At 51.7% G+C, this 18352-nt stretch overlaps 1 protein-coding gene across 7 annotated transcripts in view; it reads right to left on the bottom strand.

Moving 5' to 3' along the window:
- Positions 1-1673: 1673 nt before the first annotated feature.
- The window catches only part of Zer1 (zyg-11 related cell cycle regulator), a 28736-nt gene continuing 12057 nt past the window's right edge, over positions 1674-18352 (bottom strand). The window contains exons 3-16 of one of the 7 annotated variants that reach the window (XM_034636081.2): positions 18037-18187; positions 17402-17838; positions 16937-17113; positions 15896-16010; positions 15590-15736; positions 15184-15351; positions 9224-9439; positions 8368-8409; positions 8138-8257; positions 7379-7494; positions 6884-7072; positions 5922-6019; positions 5367-5469; positions 1674-3247 (exon numbers count right to left, since the gene is read on the bottom strand). In XM_034636081.2, the coding sequence (XP_034491972.1) occupies positions 3190-3247; positions 5367-5469; positions 5922-6019; positions 6884-7072; positions 7379-7494; positions 8138-8257; positions 8368-8409; positions 9224-9439; positions 15184-15351; positions 15590-15736; positions 15896-16010; positions 16937-17113; positions 17402-17838; positions 18037-18187 (2137 nt within the window). In that variant the 3' untranslated portion in view covers positions 1674-3189. The other 6 variants (XM_027943264.2, XM_027943271.2, XM_027943256.2 and 3 more) reach the window with 6 other exon arrangements.

Here is an 18352-nt window from a genome sequence, read left to right on the forward strand (position 1 = left end):
TGCTCTGCCACTGAGCTACAGCCCCAGCCCCCAATCCAGCAAATTTTAAATGAGCATCCCCATGTGCAGGGTTCTGGGCTGTGCCACAGCAGAGCCTTAACGTTGCCTGTTGCTTGCATTTCAGCACAAGACGCAAAGTAACTTCAGCCCCATGAAGTCACAGGCACTGTGATGGGGTGTGCAGGAAATAGTAGGTGCTGGGGCTGGGGGGCCGGGGGAGGGGTGCCTGGCGTATCTGGGGAAGTTGTGTTTCCCTCCTCTACTGTGGCTACCTGAGGCAAGGAGCCACTCTGCCTCTCGGGATCTCAGCATCCCTATCCATGAGGACTATGTGGAAGAATAGTGTACACAAAGCTCACGGCAAAGGGCCTGGCACACAGAAGAAAGGCTCCACAGTGCCAGCGGCCACTGGCAAGCACCTGGCAGATGGTACCCATATTCCCTCCCAGAAATGGATCATGCACTAGGATTCCAAGGCAAACCTCTGTTGCTGATACCCTTTCTCCCCAGGCCTGATGGATGGCTAGCAGCTGGGGACTCTTTTCAGTACTGGGGATTGAACCCAGGGGCGCTGAACCATGAGCAATATCCCCAGCCCTTTAAAAAAAAAAAAATATATATATATATATATATATATATTTAGAGGCAGGGCCTCTCTGACCTGTTTAGGCCCCTGCTAAGTTGCTGAGGCTGCATTTGAACTTGCAATCCTCCTGCATCAGCCTCCTGAACGGCTGGATTACAGATGTGCACCACTGTGCCTGGTAGCACAGGGACTCTTCCCTGGGAAGAGAGAAACCTGTGCAGGGGATGAGGAGGATGGAGCAGGCACCCTCAGCTCCTGGAATGTTGGTGTTGGTGCTCTGTCTCAGCCTCCAGTGCCTTGCCTCACATGGAGACTAGGGCCACACCCTCACCATGGCCTGTAGGGAGTGTGACCCTATTGTCTGCTATTCCCATTGGCACCTCAGGGAAGGAGAGAACCTGGACGTACCCAGGACTCTCTGGACAATGTCGGAGCCTGGCCGCCTCACTGTGTACCAGCTACTTCCCCTCCCCTCCTGCTGCCACCCTGGCTCCTTTCATGCTGCCGTAGCCCATGCCACTCTTCTCCCTGGCGGGTCCCCCATCTAGGATGCGTAGGCCCCCAGGCGGGCTCCGTCTTTCTGCTGGGTTCAGCTCAGCTGTCTCCTCTTAGGAGAAGCCTGCGGGCTCCTCGGGGAGCAGGCTCTGGCTCCCTGTCCTCAGCACCGCAGCCAGCTGCCTCTGGTCTTCGGGACCCATGTCCACACCTAGCAGTCTGCAGGAGGTGCCTTCTCCCAGGGGTCCCACAGGGTTGTGACCTCCTGTTTACCAACGGTCTGTCTCATCTGGGCAGGGGCCCTGTTGGTCAGTGGCCAGCCTTGACCTGGGTGTCTAGACATGGATGTGACAAAAATGTGAAGGAAACATATATTCTACCCTCAACCTGCCACCTGTCCCCAACCTGCAGTTGATTTGTTCTGAGGACAGGGCACAAATCCCCAGACACAGCCCTACCTACCACAAAGCTACCCACATTCCAGACTCCTGCCAAGATGCCCCCCAGGCCAGCACTCTCAGCCCCTCTGCAAGAAAGACGCTCTTTAGACAGACAAACAAACAAACAAACAACAACAAAAAAAGACACTCTGTTCTGCTGCACTTTGCACAAAAATGTATTTCTGTGACATCCCAAAGTACAGACATTTCCCCAGGCCCCAGGCTGAGAAAGCAATGCGATATGAGTGAGCTCTGCCCCGGTCTAGCTGGGGCTGTTGGGGCCTGGGATGGAAGGAAGGGGCCAAGGTGGCCATCTGCCTCACTGGAGGGAACAGGGGTGAGCCCCCTTCCCAGGGCCTGGAGGGAAAGACTCAGGGAGAAAAGGGCCAGTCACGTCTCCCTAAGGCTGCCTGGTCTGCTCTACCTGGAGGTAGAAAAGCCAGGAGAATCCAAAACAGGGCCAAGGAGGAAGGCCGCCTCCAGGGTTGGCTCTGCCCCAGGTCTCTTGTTCCCCGTGGCCCGCCACCCGTATGTCCGATGAGAAGCAACTCCGAGTTGGAGCAGGGGGTACACAAGGTGTGGAGACGCAGCAGCCTCTCATGGGGTCTGCAACACAGCACAGAGGTTTCCCAGGTACAGCCTGTCCCAGTGCTGGTCTGGAGGTGGCTGCCTGCTGCCACTGTGAAGGGCTAAAGTGGGGACCTCCTGCCTCGGAGAGGTGTGGGGTCCTCTGGGCAGCGGGCAGGCAGGGGTGAATGAGGCAGGTTCAGTTCTGCTGGTGGGGGTGCCTGGGCACCTTGGGAGCTTATGGGCAAATGAGGGCTGTGAAGACTGGGAGCAAGGCCCTGGCCCCAGAAGGTGCTGGCTTCCAGAGCTGGGCAGGAATGGGATGTGTTTGGCAGAAGGGGCAGTAGAATCTGCCCCCGAGTTCTGGCCATCCCTGGGCTGGGGCCTTCAACAGCCTGGGGCCTGGTGGGAGACGCAGAAGCAGTCTCCATAGCAGCATGGCCGCAGCAGGCCTGGCCAGAGGGTGGGGCCTCAGGAGCGGGGCAGCCTGGCCCTAGGCCTGGGAGCCACTCACTGTCCTGCCCCTGATGGCCCACAGCTGGGAGCACCAAGGCTTCTGGGAGACCCAGTGGGGACAGTTTTAATCCCCACACTCCATCAGCCATGCCCAGGAGCCCAGTGGGGTTGTCAGGCCTGGGTGTGTGGCTTAGGATGCTGGAGCAGGCTGACCCACACGGACTCCTCTCCAGACAGATGGGAGGCCGGCCAGGGTTGAGGTCACCAGGAAAGGATGGGACACTCACAACGTTAGAGGCATGTAGTCTGGCTGGGGTAGGAGTGAGTGTGGCAGCAATGAAGGCTTGGAGTCAGGGTGAGAATGGCCAAGGAAGTGGCAAGAATTCAGGGAGGTTTCTTTTGTTTTTGTACAGAAATCATACACACAAAACTTCACACTTCCTAACCAAAAAAATAATATATATATATATATGTATATATATATATAATATATATATCTCACTAATGTTAAGGAAAAGCGTCGGTTGTGCAAAAGTCCCCTCTGTCTTTGTCACGTGGGAGGCTCCTGGAGGGACCTGCCAGCTGGGCCACGTGAGGCTGCTCCGGGCCTGTGGTCCGAGCAGTGGTGTCTGCGGGCTGAGATCTCTATCTGGACGTGTCCATGTTCTCCTCTTTAAAGTTGCTGCAGTGCTCAATCACCTTGCTGCAGACAGGGGGGAGAGGGTTGGAGGGTGCGGTGGGTCCTGGAGACCCGCAGCTGGTCAACAGGGGCCATGCAGCGCTGACCGAATGAAGGGCACAGGGTGGATGGAGAAGCACCCAGGAAGAGGTTTCCCTGCCACGAATCACCCAGGCTCCCCTCCCCGCTTCCTCTGCTCCCGACCACCCTTAGCCCCACGGCACCATGGACAGCTCACCTCCCAAGCCCCCTGTCCCTCTCCTCGGCAGTACCTTCCTCTTTCCTCGGGTCTACTAGAGGTTCTCAAGTAGCTGCACACCCAGAAACCAGACGCTCTGTCCCGGCAGCAGGCCCAGGCTAGGTAAGGGCGCTGTGTGCTCCAGCCTGACCCCTGGGAACTGCTGCCCACTGCTGTCAGGTGCCACCTAGACCTAGACAGCTTGCCCATTCAACACAAAGCCTCTGGGCTAGGGGCTCCCTGCCGACTCCCCATGTTAACAGGGAACCCCATGCGCTAACAGGCCTCTTCAGGGGAAAGGCCCAGAGTGGGCCACGCAGGAGCGCTGAGGCCTTTTCCTGCACGCCCAGTTTACTGGCCAGGCTTATCCAGTGCTCTTCTTTTCCTTTTTCTTTTTTTAATTGTATCTCAAGGGCTGGGGATGTGGCTCAAGTGGTAGCACGCTCGTCTGGCATGCGTGCGGCCCGGGTTCAATCCTCAGCACCACATACCAACAAAGATGTTGTGTCTGCCAATAACTAAATAAATAAATATGTTAAAAAAAAATTGTATCTCAATATGGATGTGTGTGGATGTGTGTTTTTCAAATATCCTGGGATCTCTGTTTACTGTGTTTCCTAAATGCACTACAAAACAAAAAGGCCTTTTTTTGTAGGTAGGGGTGTACTGGGGATTGAACCCAGGGGCACTTAACCACTGAGCCACATCCCCAGCTCTTTTTAATTTTGAGACAGGGTCTCGCTAAGTTGCTTAGGGCCTCGCTACGTTGCCCAGGCTGGTCTCAAGTCTCTATCTCCTGAGTCGCTGGGATTACAGGTGTGCACCACTGCACCTGGCTGGGCTTGTCTATTTTATTTAAAAATTTTTTTAAGTTATACATGGACACAATATCTTTGTTTATTTGTTTTTATGTGGTGCTGAGGATCAAACCCAGTGCCTCTCATGTCAAGACAAGTGCTCTGCCATTGAGCCATACCCCCAGCCCAAATTTTAAACAAATTTTCCTCGTGATTTTTTGGGGAGTTAAGTTTGAAAACCATTCATTTCACCACTCCCAAACTCAAAACAAATCTGTCAATTAATGTTTAGGCAGCGCTTTCTCCAGAAACACTGGCAGAACCAGTTGCTGGCTCTGGCCGGGGGCGTCATTGTCTGGGAGCTCTGCGCACCAGGCCCAGTCTCTCCAGGTTTCCTTCTACTCTACCCCACGTTCAGAACTACAACAGGAGTCCACCGATGTAGACTGGACTGCACTCCCTTCTGGAAAGGATCTTGGAGATAGGAAGGTCGTCACGGCTGGTTCTGACACATACCACCCTTGAGTGTTTCTGGGACACAGGTTGATGGGAGAATCGGAACTGATGTTTCAGACCCAGCAATGGAACCTGCACAGCAACTCAAGCTGCTGAGTCTGGCACGTCCATGACCTTCACATCAACATGTCTGCGGTGCTGGGGTTTGAACCCAGGGCTCCACACACATTAGGCAAGTGATCTGCCAGTGAGCTGCACCTCCCGCCCAACAGAGGCAATGCTTTTTTCTTTTATCGTGACTCTCATTCACCTTCAGAGAAGTTCACTCGCCTTCTGCCATCTAATCGATGGAATGTACCTTATCACACTTTGTCCTTTTCTTTTACAATGTCTTTGGCCAAAAATATAAGTTACTTGGTAGTGCCTGGACATAAAGGGTGGAATTTGTTGGGACTGAAAGAAGACTAAGCTCACAAATAAGGGTAGCGGGCTCTACTCCGAGCTCTACCATCTGGTTTCCCAGCATATTGTGGCTGAAATGACCCTGAGTGGCCCCTGGGAACTTGGCTATTTCTAACCAGCAGAGGGGCCCACGGTGTCCCTCACGCCCCACATCAAGGCTCCAGGCAGCAGCACACTGCTGGTCTCTTACCGGGCCATTTCCTTGGTCTCCTGCCTTGCAGTTGCCATCTTGATCACGTCCCTCAGAAGGGGCATTCCACCTTCTCTGACCAGCAGGGGGCAGTACTTGTCGGCTGTGAGGTAGGGCAGACAGCTGATGGCAGGGAGGCTCTTTCATCAGCCTGTACCAGAAACCCACCCTTGCTTTGAGGACTACCTGAAGGGGGCAGCTAGGTGGAAGGGCCCTGCTGGGAGCAGGGACAAGCCACATTTGCCTGGCCTAGTGGGTGGAACTGTGTCCACCTGCAGGGCAGCAGTGACTCCCTGGAAAGACTTCCCTGCTATGCTTCAGTGTGGCTGCATTTTTTCCCCCAGTGCTTGTTCAGTGACAAATATCACCCAGAGCAGTGGCCCACACAGAAGGAGCTGCTGTGAAGGTTGGTTGATTCTCGCCAGCATCGCACAGTGCTGGACAGCGGGAGGCTCTGCTCTGAGGCCCAGTGCCGACCAGCTCTCCTAGTGCTCCCGGGGGGCCACTCTGCTCTCAGGGGGGTGAGTGGTGGGACCAGGAGCAGTGGGCACTCACGGTAGACAGACACGAGGTTGTACAGGGCCCAGGTTGCCCAGTGCTGGCTGACAGGAGAGATGCCCTGGGGAAGGAGGCGGAGAATTGGCTCAAAGGACCTGAGGAAGAGAAACCAAAGTCATTTCTGCCGGGGAGTGGGGGTGAAGCTTTTCTTGCCTGAGGCTTCTCCACCCTGAAGGGTCCTTAGGAGGAATAAGGGTAAGACGCCAGGGAGAAGCAGAGCGGGCCCTTACCTCACTGCAAGCTCCACCAAGGAACTCCCAAGAGCCCGAGAGGGAGGCAGGAGGCCACAAGTCGGGTGGGGCAGAAAGCTGGGGAGCTCAGCACAGGGGTCCAACGTGGGGTAGGGAGGGGAAAAGCAAAGTAGGAAGCAGAAGAAAGAATGACCGCACCTCCTCCCAGGGTCATGCGTGGGCCAACCTGAAGTTATGGTTCAAAAGCCCCCAAAAAAGGTACCAGGAGAAGCTCAGGGCGAGCACCCCACCCCACCCCACCCCGGAGCTCTAGTACTTGGGGCCTCAGCAGAGCTGCTGGTGTGATCCCAGCCCTCCACTGTGCGTGCCCAACGTATCCGTCCACCGGGACAGCACGGCACAAAGCAAGTGACTCAATCATACGGCGGTGAGGGAGACCAGCCTGGTCACTGGTGATGCTGTCACAGTGCAGTAGCAGCTGACGCCAGCGGGACTGGAAGGAATGACATGTGTGCCTAGAAAAGCTGCCGGAAGAGGGGGCCCGAAGGCCAGCGGTAGGGTTCCAGGGACCGCGAGCTTGATGCCCCATGGAGCACAGGCGAAGAGCACCAAGCGGCACAAGTGGTCCGTGTCCTCTGTGCCCTTGGCTGTGTGTGGCTGTACCTCAAGGAGTAAAAACAAAACCCCGTGGAGGACTAGGAGGAAGGCAGACTCTGGCCAGACCTGTGGGGACAACCTCCCGCCTGCACCTCCCGGGCCGCGCCGCACCTGTAGTTGATATTCCTCCGGGAGTTGATGTCCCAGCTCTGGATGGCTGCCCACATGCGCTCCTCCACCTCCTCCCGCTGCGGCTCACAGACGCCCCAGGCCTCGGGGCCGTCAAACATGATGTGGGAGAGGACACCACAGGCGTTGTAGGAAACCTCGATGCCATCAGCCTTGCTCTCCAGCAGGTTGCTGCCAGAAAGAAATGGAGCCCCGGTCCCTCTTCCCATACTGCCAAGGGGTTGCCACTTAGGAACCAGATGCCAGGGTTACTATTTACTTCTTTGTCACTTGTTTATACTCAGACTCCTTCTAAAGGGATTTGAGGTTACTTAAGAGAGTTACAGAGGATCATTTGAAGAAAGTTGAAAGAATAAGAAACACAGTACAGCGGGAAGGTGACATTTGTAACAGAAACCTAGGCCAGAAACAGTGTGGCAACTGAGCAGACCATAGTTCTAAGTATCCCGGCAGCCAAGGCAAAAAGGGAAAGGCAACCTGAAGACGCTGATGAACTGGGAAGTCATTAGCTGAGGCCGCAGCTCCTTCACCTCTGCCACATTCCCCAAGAGTCCCAGCATATTTCGATGCAGTTCCTGCTTTTCTGGGAATTCCTGGCAAAATGAGAGCCATTGCAGCCAGTTAGCACTTAATCACTTACGTTTCTGGCGCATTAACCTGAAAGCTTGCGGGCATCTATCTGGCCATTCCAACTAGACAAAGGGGTTACCACAGGCCTCCTGCTTTCCAGTGGAGCCAGGGCAGCTGGCACTCTCAATGAGGGATTAAAAGTGGAGGATCCTTATATGAGACAAAGGCTGAGAAGAGATCTGAGCTCTCGACAAACATGGTTCCATTTACCAAGGCTCAGAATATTCGTTTCTGGGATGCCCTTGAACTCTAGAGTGAGGATCAGAGCCTGCTTTTAGGCTGACAGATCGTCCTACTAGACAGAATTCTGTCCAGCTGATGCCATGATGGACTCCAGCCAGCGTGGGCAACCTGAGAAATGATGGCTGGGAAAGAAGATGGGGCTGGGTTTCCCATGGAGGTGGGAGGAGGGCCCTAAAGAGTCCCAGCCAGACCAAGCAGGTGAGGGGGGTCTCGCCCTGTTCCCAGCCAATCCTGGGCTGGGGGGCCCATGAGGTGGCCCGTGGGAGCCCATGAGGAGTGTTAATGGGTCTAGCCGGGGGAGCCTAGGGTCAGGAAAGTGTTGCACAGCCACCAGGGGCACCCGCACTGCAAGGTGGACCCTACCTTCAGACAGTCGAGGAAGAGCTTCATGCCATTGAAATTGAGGAACATCTCGCAGTTGTCAGGCGTCTCATCTGTGATGTTCCACAGGGCGCTCCAGGAAAACTCCATCACCTGGTCACACTGGGAGGAGGGGCAGGGCTCAGCACCTGGACAACACAGGGACGTCCCCGGGCAAGCCTTTCCCTCTGGGCTGGGGGAAGGGCGGAGTGGCTCCTGAAGACCCGACTTACTATCTTGTCCAGCAGCTTCTTCTGGATCAGCTTCAGCATAGTCTGTGGGTGGAAGAAGGAACTTGCCAGAGGGCCGGGCTCCAAACGAGCTTGCCCCCAGAAACCCAGGACAATGAAGAGTGGAGCTGGTGATCCATTCTTGACCAACACATCCCAACAAGATCAAATCTCCATATGGCCCTGGGAGGCTACTGGAAGGCTCAGGAGGCACGGTGCTTGGAACTTGGCACCAGGAAGCCCGGGTTCGGGTCCCAGCCCTGAGCTGACTTGCTGTGACTTTGGCCACGGCCTTCCCTCTAGTAGCCTGTGCTTCCTCAGCAAAATAGGAGAGGAGCTGGCTTGTCCTGGGTGGGGAAGTGCTGTGGACACAGTGACCCCAGACAAGCACCGTGCTTCTCCCTCAAGAGCTAGCTGGGCCAGGGGAGGGGAGGCCCACGTGGAACGTGCTGGCCTCATCTGACTGGGTGCATATGGGAACACCAATCTGGTCTGAGGAGGCAACAATGACTTGTAAAGTGGGACCAGATAGATGAGCAGCAGGGGATGGGAGAAGGGTGAGGAATCCATAGTCATAAGCAACATTCACCACTAAGAAATTCTTCCAGGAGCTGGGGACGTAGCTCAGCGAGAGAGACATGCTTAGCATGCCCAAGGGTCTGGGTTTGATTCCACAGCACCGGAAAAAAAAAGAAATGGGAGGAGGAAGTGCTTTCCTTGGTCTAGTCTAAATCCTTCCTGCCTCCATGTACCTTCCTCCCCACTCCTCACATCCAGCCCCAGTCCCCACCGACACGGTCTATGATGGAGTGTGGCAGGCATGGCTCCTCAGTGACAGGCAGAAGCAAGCCACACATACCACGACAAAGCCCATCTTGCCCACGGCTTCCTTGTGGTCATTGTCCACCTGGCAGACCAGGGCGTTGCACAGGTGCACGGCGATGCGCTGGATGGACTCATCCTGCCGGGTGGGGTTGAGAATGCTGAGCAGCAGTTCATTGACCCGGCGGTACTGGAACTCCAGCTCCTCGGGGATGCTGAAGTTGCAGAGGGTCAGGCAGCAGTTCCGCTGCACCTGGGCAGGGTGGGAGACAAACAGAGCAAGTTCAGGGGTGGACTCAGGAGCAGAGCTCAGGGGCAGGGCTCAGGGCGCTCTCAGGAGGCATGAGGTCACCTGGGCTGGGTGGTCCAGGCTCTCTGGAAGAAATACTCACAGAGAAGAATGCAAGAATAACCATAAGTGCATGATTTTATAATTATAAAACGAACACACAGGTAGCTACCACCTGGGTCAGGAAACAACACTGCCAAAACCAAAAGTCCCCATGTGTCCGTTCCTGACCATAAGAGCTAGCCCCGCCCCCAGCCCAGGAAATCAGTCAATCTCTTTCTTTCTGTGGTGCCAGGATTGAACGCAGGGCTCCTACATGCTAGGCAGGCACCCTTCCACTGACCTACAGCCCAGCCCTTCTTATTTCTTCATCTTATTGCGTTTCTGGTTTTTTTGTTTGTTTTTGAACCCAGTTCAATCCCCAGTACCACTAAGCTACATCCCCAGAACTTTTTTATTTTTTTAAATATTTTAGTTGTAGGTGAACACAATAATCTTTATTTTTTTGTGGTGTTGAGGATCAAACCCAGTGCCTCACGCGTGCTAGGCAAGCACTCTACTGCTAAGCCCCATATCCCCAGACCTTTTTACATTTTTTTTAATATTGTTTTAGTTGTAGAGGGACACACATATCTTTGTTTATTAATTTATTTTTTATGTGGTGCTGAGGCTCGAACCAGTGCCTCACACATGCTAGGCAAGAGCTTTGCCACTGAGCTATGGCCCTAACTCTTTTTTAACATTTTTATTTTGAGACAGGGGCTTGCTAATTTGCTGAGGCTGGCCTTCAATTTGTGATCCTCCTGCCTCAGTCTTTTAGGTCACTGGGATTACAGGAGTGCTCCATCACGCCTGGGTCTCCTTGCTCTTTCTGCTCAACAGTTTGTAAGATCACTTCATTGCAATATAGTATTCCATTGAATGGTACTCCAGTTGAGCCATCCATTCCTCTGCTGATGGACATTACGTGACTTCCACAGTTGGCCACTGTACACAGTGTACTGTACATGGCATGGGCTACTCTAGGGCCCACATGCCTGGTGGGACTTCTGGATCACACGGTGTGCATATCTTCAACTTTACTAGGTAATGCCCAACTTTTACAGAGTGGCCATGCTAGTCGATACTCCTAGCAGCAGTGTCTGAGGCTCTAGTTGCTCCACATGCTCAGTTGCTCTCCACACTGTCTGCAGGTTTACATGTAGTTTTACAGTGTCAGCACGTTTTCCTTACCATCTAATTTCCTCCTTTTTTTCTTATTAGGTATTGGATGTTCACCATAGTTTATTAAACACGTAATTTAGAGAACATAACCCTTGATTAACTTTTAGTTATTTTCCTCCAACAAGCTTCTCTTTCTTTCTCTCTTTCACACACACACACACACACACACACACACATTTTCTTTTGAGGTGCTGAAGATGGAACCCAGGGCTTCATGCATGCTAGGCAAGTGTTATATAACTGAGCATACCAACCCTTTTTAAAGTTTATTTTGAGACAGGGTCTCACTAAATTGCTCAGGTTGGCTTCTAATTCATGATCCTGCCTCAGCCTTGAGTAACTAGGATTACATGTGTGCACCCACTGTCCGCAGCCTCCCATTTTTTTCTTTTTGGTACAGGATTGAACCAGGGGAGCTTTACCACTAAGACACATCCCCAGCCCTTTTTTATTATGAGATAGGGCCTCGCTAAATTGCTGAGGCTGGCTTTGAACTTGTGATCCTTCTTCCTCAGCCTCTCAATCTGCTGGGATTACAGGTGTGTGCCATGGTGCCAGGCCCGTTATTTTTTTTTTTAATTTAAGAAAAGTTGAAATTATAAAAGCAATACTTATTTGCTGTAAAAATTCATATAGAGCTGGGGATATAGCTGTTGGTAGAGTGCCTGCCTTACAGTAAGGCAGGCACTCTACCAACAGCTATATCCCCAGCTATATCTAGGTTTGATCCCCAGCATCACACAAAAAAGTTCATATAATGCTATCCGAGCAGAAAAGTCTCCCATTTCATTCCCCAGAAATGATCACTGTTAATGATAGTGCACATCCTTCTAGATTTTTTCCATCATGAAAATACAAACATATATTTGTGGGGGAGGAGGTGGACATTTTTCCATGTAGGATCTAGAGAGTTTTTTTTTTTTAATTGGAAATGGGGCTGGGGCTGTAGCTCAGAGGTAGAGTACTCGCCTAGCATGTGTGAGGCACTGGGTTCGATCCTCAGTACCACATAAAAATAAAATATTGTGTTCACCTAAAACTAAAATAAATATAAAAAAATAAAAATAAATTTAGTTGCAAATGGACACGATACCTATATTTATTTTTCTGTGGTGCAGGGGCTCAAACCCAGTGCCTCCCACACACTAGACAAGTACTCTACCCATGAGCCACAGCCCAGCCCAGGACCTAGGGATTCTACCATAACAGCCCATTGTGTGGCTGGACCATATGTTACTTTTCCAGTACCCTATTCCTAAAGTATTTTAGTTTCTTCTGATTTCTACTTAATCAAATAAGGGTGTACATAAATGTATCTCTCTGTGTGTATGTGTATTATTATTATTATTGGTGTTGGGGATTGAACCCAGGGGTGCTCTACAACTGAGTTATATTCTTGATCCTTTTATTTTATTTTAATACAGAGTCTCGCCAAACTGCTGACACTGGCCTTAAGCATCTGATCCTCCTGCCTCAGCCTCCTTAGTCACTGGGATTACAGTTGTGCACAGGGATATGCCCAGCCCCAGTTTCCATTTCTAACTGGATTGAAAAATAGATACCTTTAAAATTTTCATAGGTTCTTCCAATTGTCCCCCAAAAGACTGTACAATTCATCCCACACCAGTAGAAAGTATAAGGGTGCTCTGCACTCCTTGGTCAATGTTGGGTACCAACATGCTCTTAAGATTACATGTGATATCTTGTTATTTTAATTGCCATTTGTTTTATAGGGCTTATTTATTCATCTGGGAGTCTCCAATTAGATTTTTTTTCCCATTTTAAAAAAAACGGGGTAGAACACTTGCCTAGCACATCACATAAAAAAATGAATAAATAAGGGCTAGGGTTGTGGCTCAATGGTAGAGTACTTGCCTAGCATGTGTGAGGCACTGGGTTTGATCCCTGGCACCATATAAAAAAATAAAAAAACAAATAAAATGAAGGTATTGTGTCCATCTACAACTAAAAATATAAAAATAAAATAAAATAATTTAAAACAAGAATAAATAAAAGATAAGGTTAAAAAATATTTTTAAAAATATATATCCCAGCCAGGTGCAATGGCGCACACTTGTATTCCCAACAATGCAAGAGGCTGAGGCAGGAGAATCACAAACTCAAGGCCAGCCTCAGTCACTGAGCAAGAGCCTGTCCCAAAATAAAAAGGGCTGGGGATGTGGCTCAGTGGTAAAGTGCCTGCTTTCAATCCCCAGTACAAAAAGAAAAGACATTGCTTTTTTTTTTTTAATATTTATTTTTAGTTCTCGGCGGACACAACATCTTTGTTTGTATGTGGTGCTGAGGATCGAACCCGGGCCGCATGCATGCCAGGAGAGCGCGCTACCACTTGAGCCACATCCCCAGCCCCAAGACATTGCTTTTTATCTGATTATAAAATTGATCTTAATGTAGAAAGAACAATCACTGTGAAGGCTGGAGAAGTGGGTGTTCTCATCCCTGCAGAGGGTGTGTCCCCACACTGGCCTTTCTGGGGAACAATGTGGCAACAAATGCCAGATGCTTAAAAACACACACACACATTGCCTGTGCAATTCTACTCTAGAAATACATTATGATGATGATCAATTAAGTGAAGAGTAAAAGATTAAAAAACGACCTAAATTTTCCACCATGGGGACCTGACTCAATAATTTGGCAGAGCCCTAACCTGCAAGCCTGTGGTATGGGGCTCGGCCAATGCCTCAATGCTCCCTTAGAGGCCATGGCTGACTGGTCACTCTGTGGAAAAGGACAGTGGGCACCATGTTGGGGTCAACAATTATAAAACTGAATTGTCAGAGCCAGCTGTATCTGGAGCTTGGAGCAGACTGTGAATGATTTTCAATTTCTAGACAATTCAGTCTTGTATTATTTGAGGTATTTTGTTTTTCGCTTTTTCTGTTTTGTTTTTGGTACTGGAGATTAAACACTAGGGTCCTGTACCACTGAGCTACATTCCCAGTTCTTTTTATTTTGCTAAGTTGCCTAGGCAACCCTTGAATTTGGAATCTTCCTGCCTCAGCCTTCCGAGTTGCTGGGATTACAGGTGTGTACCACTGTGTCCAGCAAAGATTTAATCATTTTTTTTTTTAGCATTAGATATCTTACTTTTTAATAAGAAAAGAGACACTATTTTAAAAAATTGTGCTGGAGGGCTGGGGATGTGGCTCAAGTGGTAGTGCGTTTGTCCGGCATGCGCGGGACGATGGGTTTGATCCTCAGCACCACATAAAAAATAAAGATGGGGCTGGGGATGTGGCTCAAGCGGTAGCACGCTCGCCTGGCATGTGTGCGGCCCAGGTTCGATCCCCAGCACCACATACAAACAAAGATGTTGTGTCTGCCGAAAACTAAAAAATAAATATTCTCTCTCTCTCTCTAAAAAAAAAAAAAAAGATGTTGTGTCCACTGAAAACTAAAAAATAAATATTAAAAAATTCTCTCTCTCTTTCTCTTAAAAAAAAAATTATGCTGGATGTGGTGGCAAAGGCCTATAATCCCAGGAAGCTGAGACAGGAGCATCCTAAGTTCAAGCAACTTATCGAGACTATCTCAAGATGAAAAATAAAATAGAGGGCTTGATGGTAGAATGCAGGTTCAATCCCTAGTATCCCTCCCAAACTTTTTTGTGGGCTGGGGATGGGATGTAGGTTCAATGGTAGAATACTTGCTTATGTGCAAGGCCCCAAGTTTGATCCCAAGTACCAGGAAAAAAAAAAAAACTGTTAGGGTTGGGGATTTGGCTAGTTAGTGATAGAGCATTTACATAGCATCACAAGGCCCTGGGTTCCATCACACACACACAAACACACACTCTCTCTTTTCTCTCTCTCATACACACACACACACACACACACACAAATGTGTTACAAGAGATGTTTGCTGACATGAGAGATGCTCACATTCACAAGACACTGTTAATGTAAACATTCATATTTTACGAATAGTACAGAGACTTTTGAAAATTACCCCATTTACTAAACACATATCCACAGACTAAAACACAGAACAATATGTATCCATTGGCAATGGTGATTATCTCTGGGTGGTGGGATTAGGGGAGATATTTATTTATTTATTTTTTAACCTCTGTAACTATAATTGTTGTATGGTGAAAAATTTTATTACTTTTATAAGAGAAGTAGCTAGTAGAAAGAACACATCAAGACAGAGTGTGCTGGGGCAGAAGGGGCAGAGACAGCAGGCCTGAGGCCCCCAGGCAGGAGGCCAGGATCCTTGGGCTCCATGTGGAGCAAAGTGACTGAGGGTAGACACTGTGGGTCATGGACCACTGATGGGGCTATGTTCTGGCGAACCTGAGTGCCAGATCCAGGAGTCAGAGAGGGTTGCCCTGGGAAGGGGATCTGGGAAGGAGGCACACAGAGCCAGGTAAGGAAGCACCGTGTCTGGGCCCAGGGGGCAGGAAAGGGATGCCTAGGCCAGGATGTGTGGGCTATGGTGGGCAGGGGGCTCACCGTCACCTCCTGGTAGGATTCCATGCCATTCAGCACCACCTGGATGACCTGCCGGCGCAGCTTGACACTCTGCTCTGAGCGATATTCGGAATTGGTCAGGTAGAAGAGTGCAGCGCTGCCTGTCACCTGAATGTTCTTGTCATATTTGTGGCACTTGAGGGCAGTGATGACCAGCTGTGTTAAGACAGGGTGGGGCCTGGGTTGGAAGAGCTGTGAGAGTTATAACAGGTGGGCACTAGGGGGGCTTGGCAGCTCCTCTGGGGCAGGCAGGCCTAGGGAGGGGGTTGGGGGGAGGGCAGGGCCGGGAAGAGGCCGGGGGAAGCAAGGCAGGCACTGTTGGGTGGGGTTGGGGTTCAGAAGGCGTGACTGGCTGCTCCCTGGGGATGCGCAGGGTCTAGAGTTTGGGGCTGACCTTCAAGGCCCTCAGAAGCTGATTGCAGCGTTCAATTCGTGCAATGTCAAAAAGCAGGTTGATGGCCCGCGAGGTGATCTCAGGCCGGTGTTCCGTATAGGCCTCGATGGCGTTCAGCACCTGCTCCTCATTTTTGTCACCACTTACCTGGGGATGGGGTATGCTTAGGACAAGCCAGAGGAGGCCAGGGTGGGACCCCAGATCCCAGCTTGGTTTCTGGCCCCAGACACTGTCATGCCCCACCCAGGGCTTCCCTTCTCCCAGAGCTCCCCCTCCCCCAGGCACCCTCCACTCCCCGCCTCTCACTTTGTAGGCGGGAATGTGTGTGAGGCGACACAGGGAGGTCTCAAAGAGCCCGAGGAACTGCAGTGGCCTCTTCAGAGCCCGGAAAGGCATGATGCTGCTCTTGGAAGGCTCGATGCTGGGAAAGAGTGTACTGGGATCAGTGGCTTGGGGCCTGACCTGGGCCTCTCCCCAAGAGTGGTTAGGCATCTACTTAACATTCTCTCTTCTAGGCACTCCAGACACTTCCTTTTTAAGTTTTTTTTTTTTTCTCCCTTTTAAGGGTTGGGGACATAGACCCCACCTCTTTTTTTTTTAATACCTTTATTTATTTATTTATTTTTATGTGGTGCTGAGGATTGAGCCCAGTGCCTCACACGTGCTAGGCAAGCGCTCTACCACTGAGCTACAACCCCAGACCTAGACCTCACCACTTGATTGAAGGGTGGCAAGGTCACACTGTAGCAGAATATGTGGGACAGAAGGTATTGTTGCAGCCATCCTTAGAATATACCAACTGCCACTCTAGTCAAGCTGTGCTGTCCTTAGGGTTCACCCTCAATTGCAAAGGGACAAGCTCATCAGGCAAACACCAGCTAGCTGGAACTGGCCACAAGCCAAAGCTAATTACAGGTGGCTGGGTTTGAAGAGACCTCTCCATCAAGCTACCCAGGAACCAACGCCTCTCCAGAGACACCTGATGGGGGCAGATCCTGCAGCCTCCCCTCTTACCGTCTCTTATCACACTGTGCCCTCCCTCAGAACAGCTGGCGACTTCCCGGTCTCTCATGCTCTTGGCTGCAGCCTCTGCACACGCTGACCCCTCTGCGGAAAACTTCTCCTTTGGCAAACTCAGAAACTGGTAAACCCATTTCTCCTCCTCTCTCTTTCTTGACCCTCAGGGCCATAGTCCTCCAAATGTCTGTCCTCACTGACTTACAGACCAGAGTGGGCAGGACTGATTTGCTTCTTCATCCCAGCGCCCAGCACAGCCCTTGGCAGAGGGGCCCTTAGTAAGTGCTTGGTGATCAGCTTCTGACCAGCAACCGCAGAGGTGGGTCCTACCTGGTCTGCCCAGCTTCCTCGTCCATCTTGGAAATGCTGCAGTTCTCCAGGATCATGTGACCAGAGATGTCCAGGGACATTAGGTTCCCAAGCTTTTGTACAAAGAGGCTCAGCACCTTCCGGGTCAGCTTGAACTTGTAGTAGCTGGAGAGGCGGTCTCGGGAGATGTCTAGGTGTCTGGATATTGGGTGGGGGGGCGCTAGGTCAGGACCCCTGCTCCTTCAGTCCACAGCAGGGGAGGGCCCATGCCTGCCACAACTACTCCAGGACATTCTGGGAAAAATCCTGAGGGGACCCAGGTGCCCTCAGCAGTCCTCATCTGATTGAAACACTGGGCTGAGTTTAAGGAACCAAGCGGCTCTTGCATCCCCACCCTGGGTTTAGCCAGGGGCCCCTGAACCCTCCAGGATTGACACCACCCTCGTCCCCTCTGCCCTGCCCAGGGAGCTCAGGCCAGCAGCTCACCGCAGCTTGTGCAGCTGGACAATGACACGGATGTGGTCATCTGAAAGGTCCATGTTGTAGAGCACAAGGGACACCAGGCTGTCCTTCCACTGGGTTAGGAAGGCGGCGTCACTCGTCTGAATGCCTGAGAGGTCCAAGGCGGCCAGAGAGTTGAGCGGCCGTAGCAGTGACTCCACAGGGACCCCATCGATCATGCGGCCCAGGTTGAGGAAGCGCAGGCGGCTAAAGCCCTCGAAGGTGAAGTCCTTCACCAGCACCTGGCAGGTGGGGTTGACGAGGCACTCGTCTTCACAGCCCCCCGGGTTCTCCTCCTCGTAGAAAATGTTGGCACAGCCGAAGAGGCTCAAGGACACCAGGGTGTGGCTGAAACTCCGCAATGTCTGCAGGCTCTTGGCGGACAGCTTCTCACAATTGGTCAGGTACAGCTCAACCAGGTCCTGGGATCAGGCACAGCTTCGTCAACACTAACACCCACCCCTGCCCTCCAGGTGACTGGGGAGGGGCTCACACAGTGGGAAGGGCACCGGGCACTGATGGTTGTGCGGGAGGCACCTGGATCTGTCTCTGCCCTTTGTCTGACTCTCTCAGCCAACTTCCCCTATCCGTGACCAGTGCCCTGATGAGAACAGTCTTACCTGCTTGCGAATAGCCTCCAGATCCTGGTCCTGCACCAGGTCCTCACGGAGGTGGATCCTAGTGAGGCGAGTACTGCGGGGGTCGGAGAAGAGGCTGAAGAAGCTCTCGTGTGGCTCGAAGGTGCAGGCGGTATTGACCAGCTCCACATACCTGGGAAGAAGAAAACCTGGCTCCAAGAAGGGCCCAGGACCCAGGTCCTCCTTCAGAACACAAGCTCTTCTCTCCAAGAAGACTGGCAGAATCGCCCTAGCCGCCGCCGCCACCGCCACCGCCTCCGCCACCGCCTCCTCCTCCTCCTCCTCCTCCTCCTCCTCC

The sequence above is a fragment of the Marmota flaviventris genome, chromosome 13 (assembly GCF_047511675.1).
Source record: "Marmota flaviventris isolate mMarFla1 chromosome 13, mMarFla1.hap1, whole genome shotgun sequence".
Lineage (NCBI taxonomy): Eukaryota > Metazoa > Chordata > Mammalia > Rodentia > Sciuridae > Marmota > Marmota flaviventris.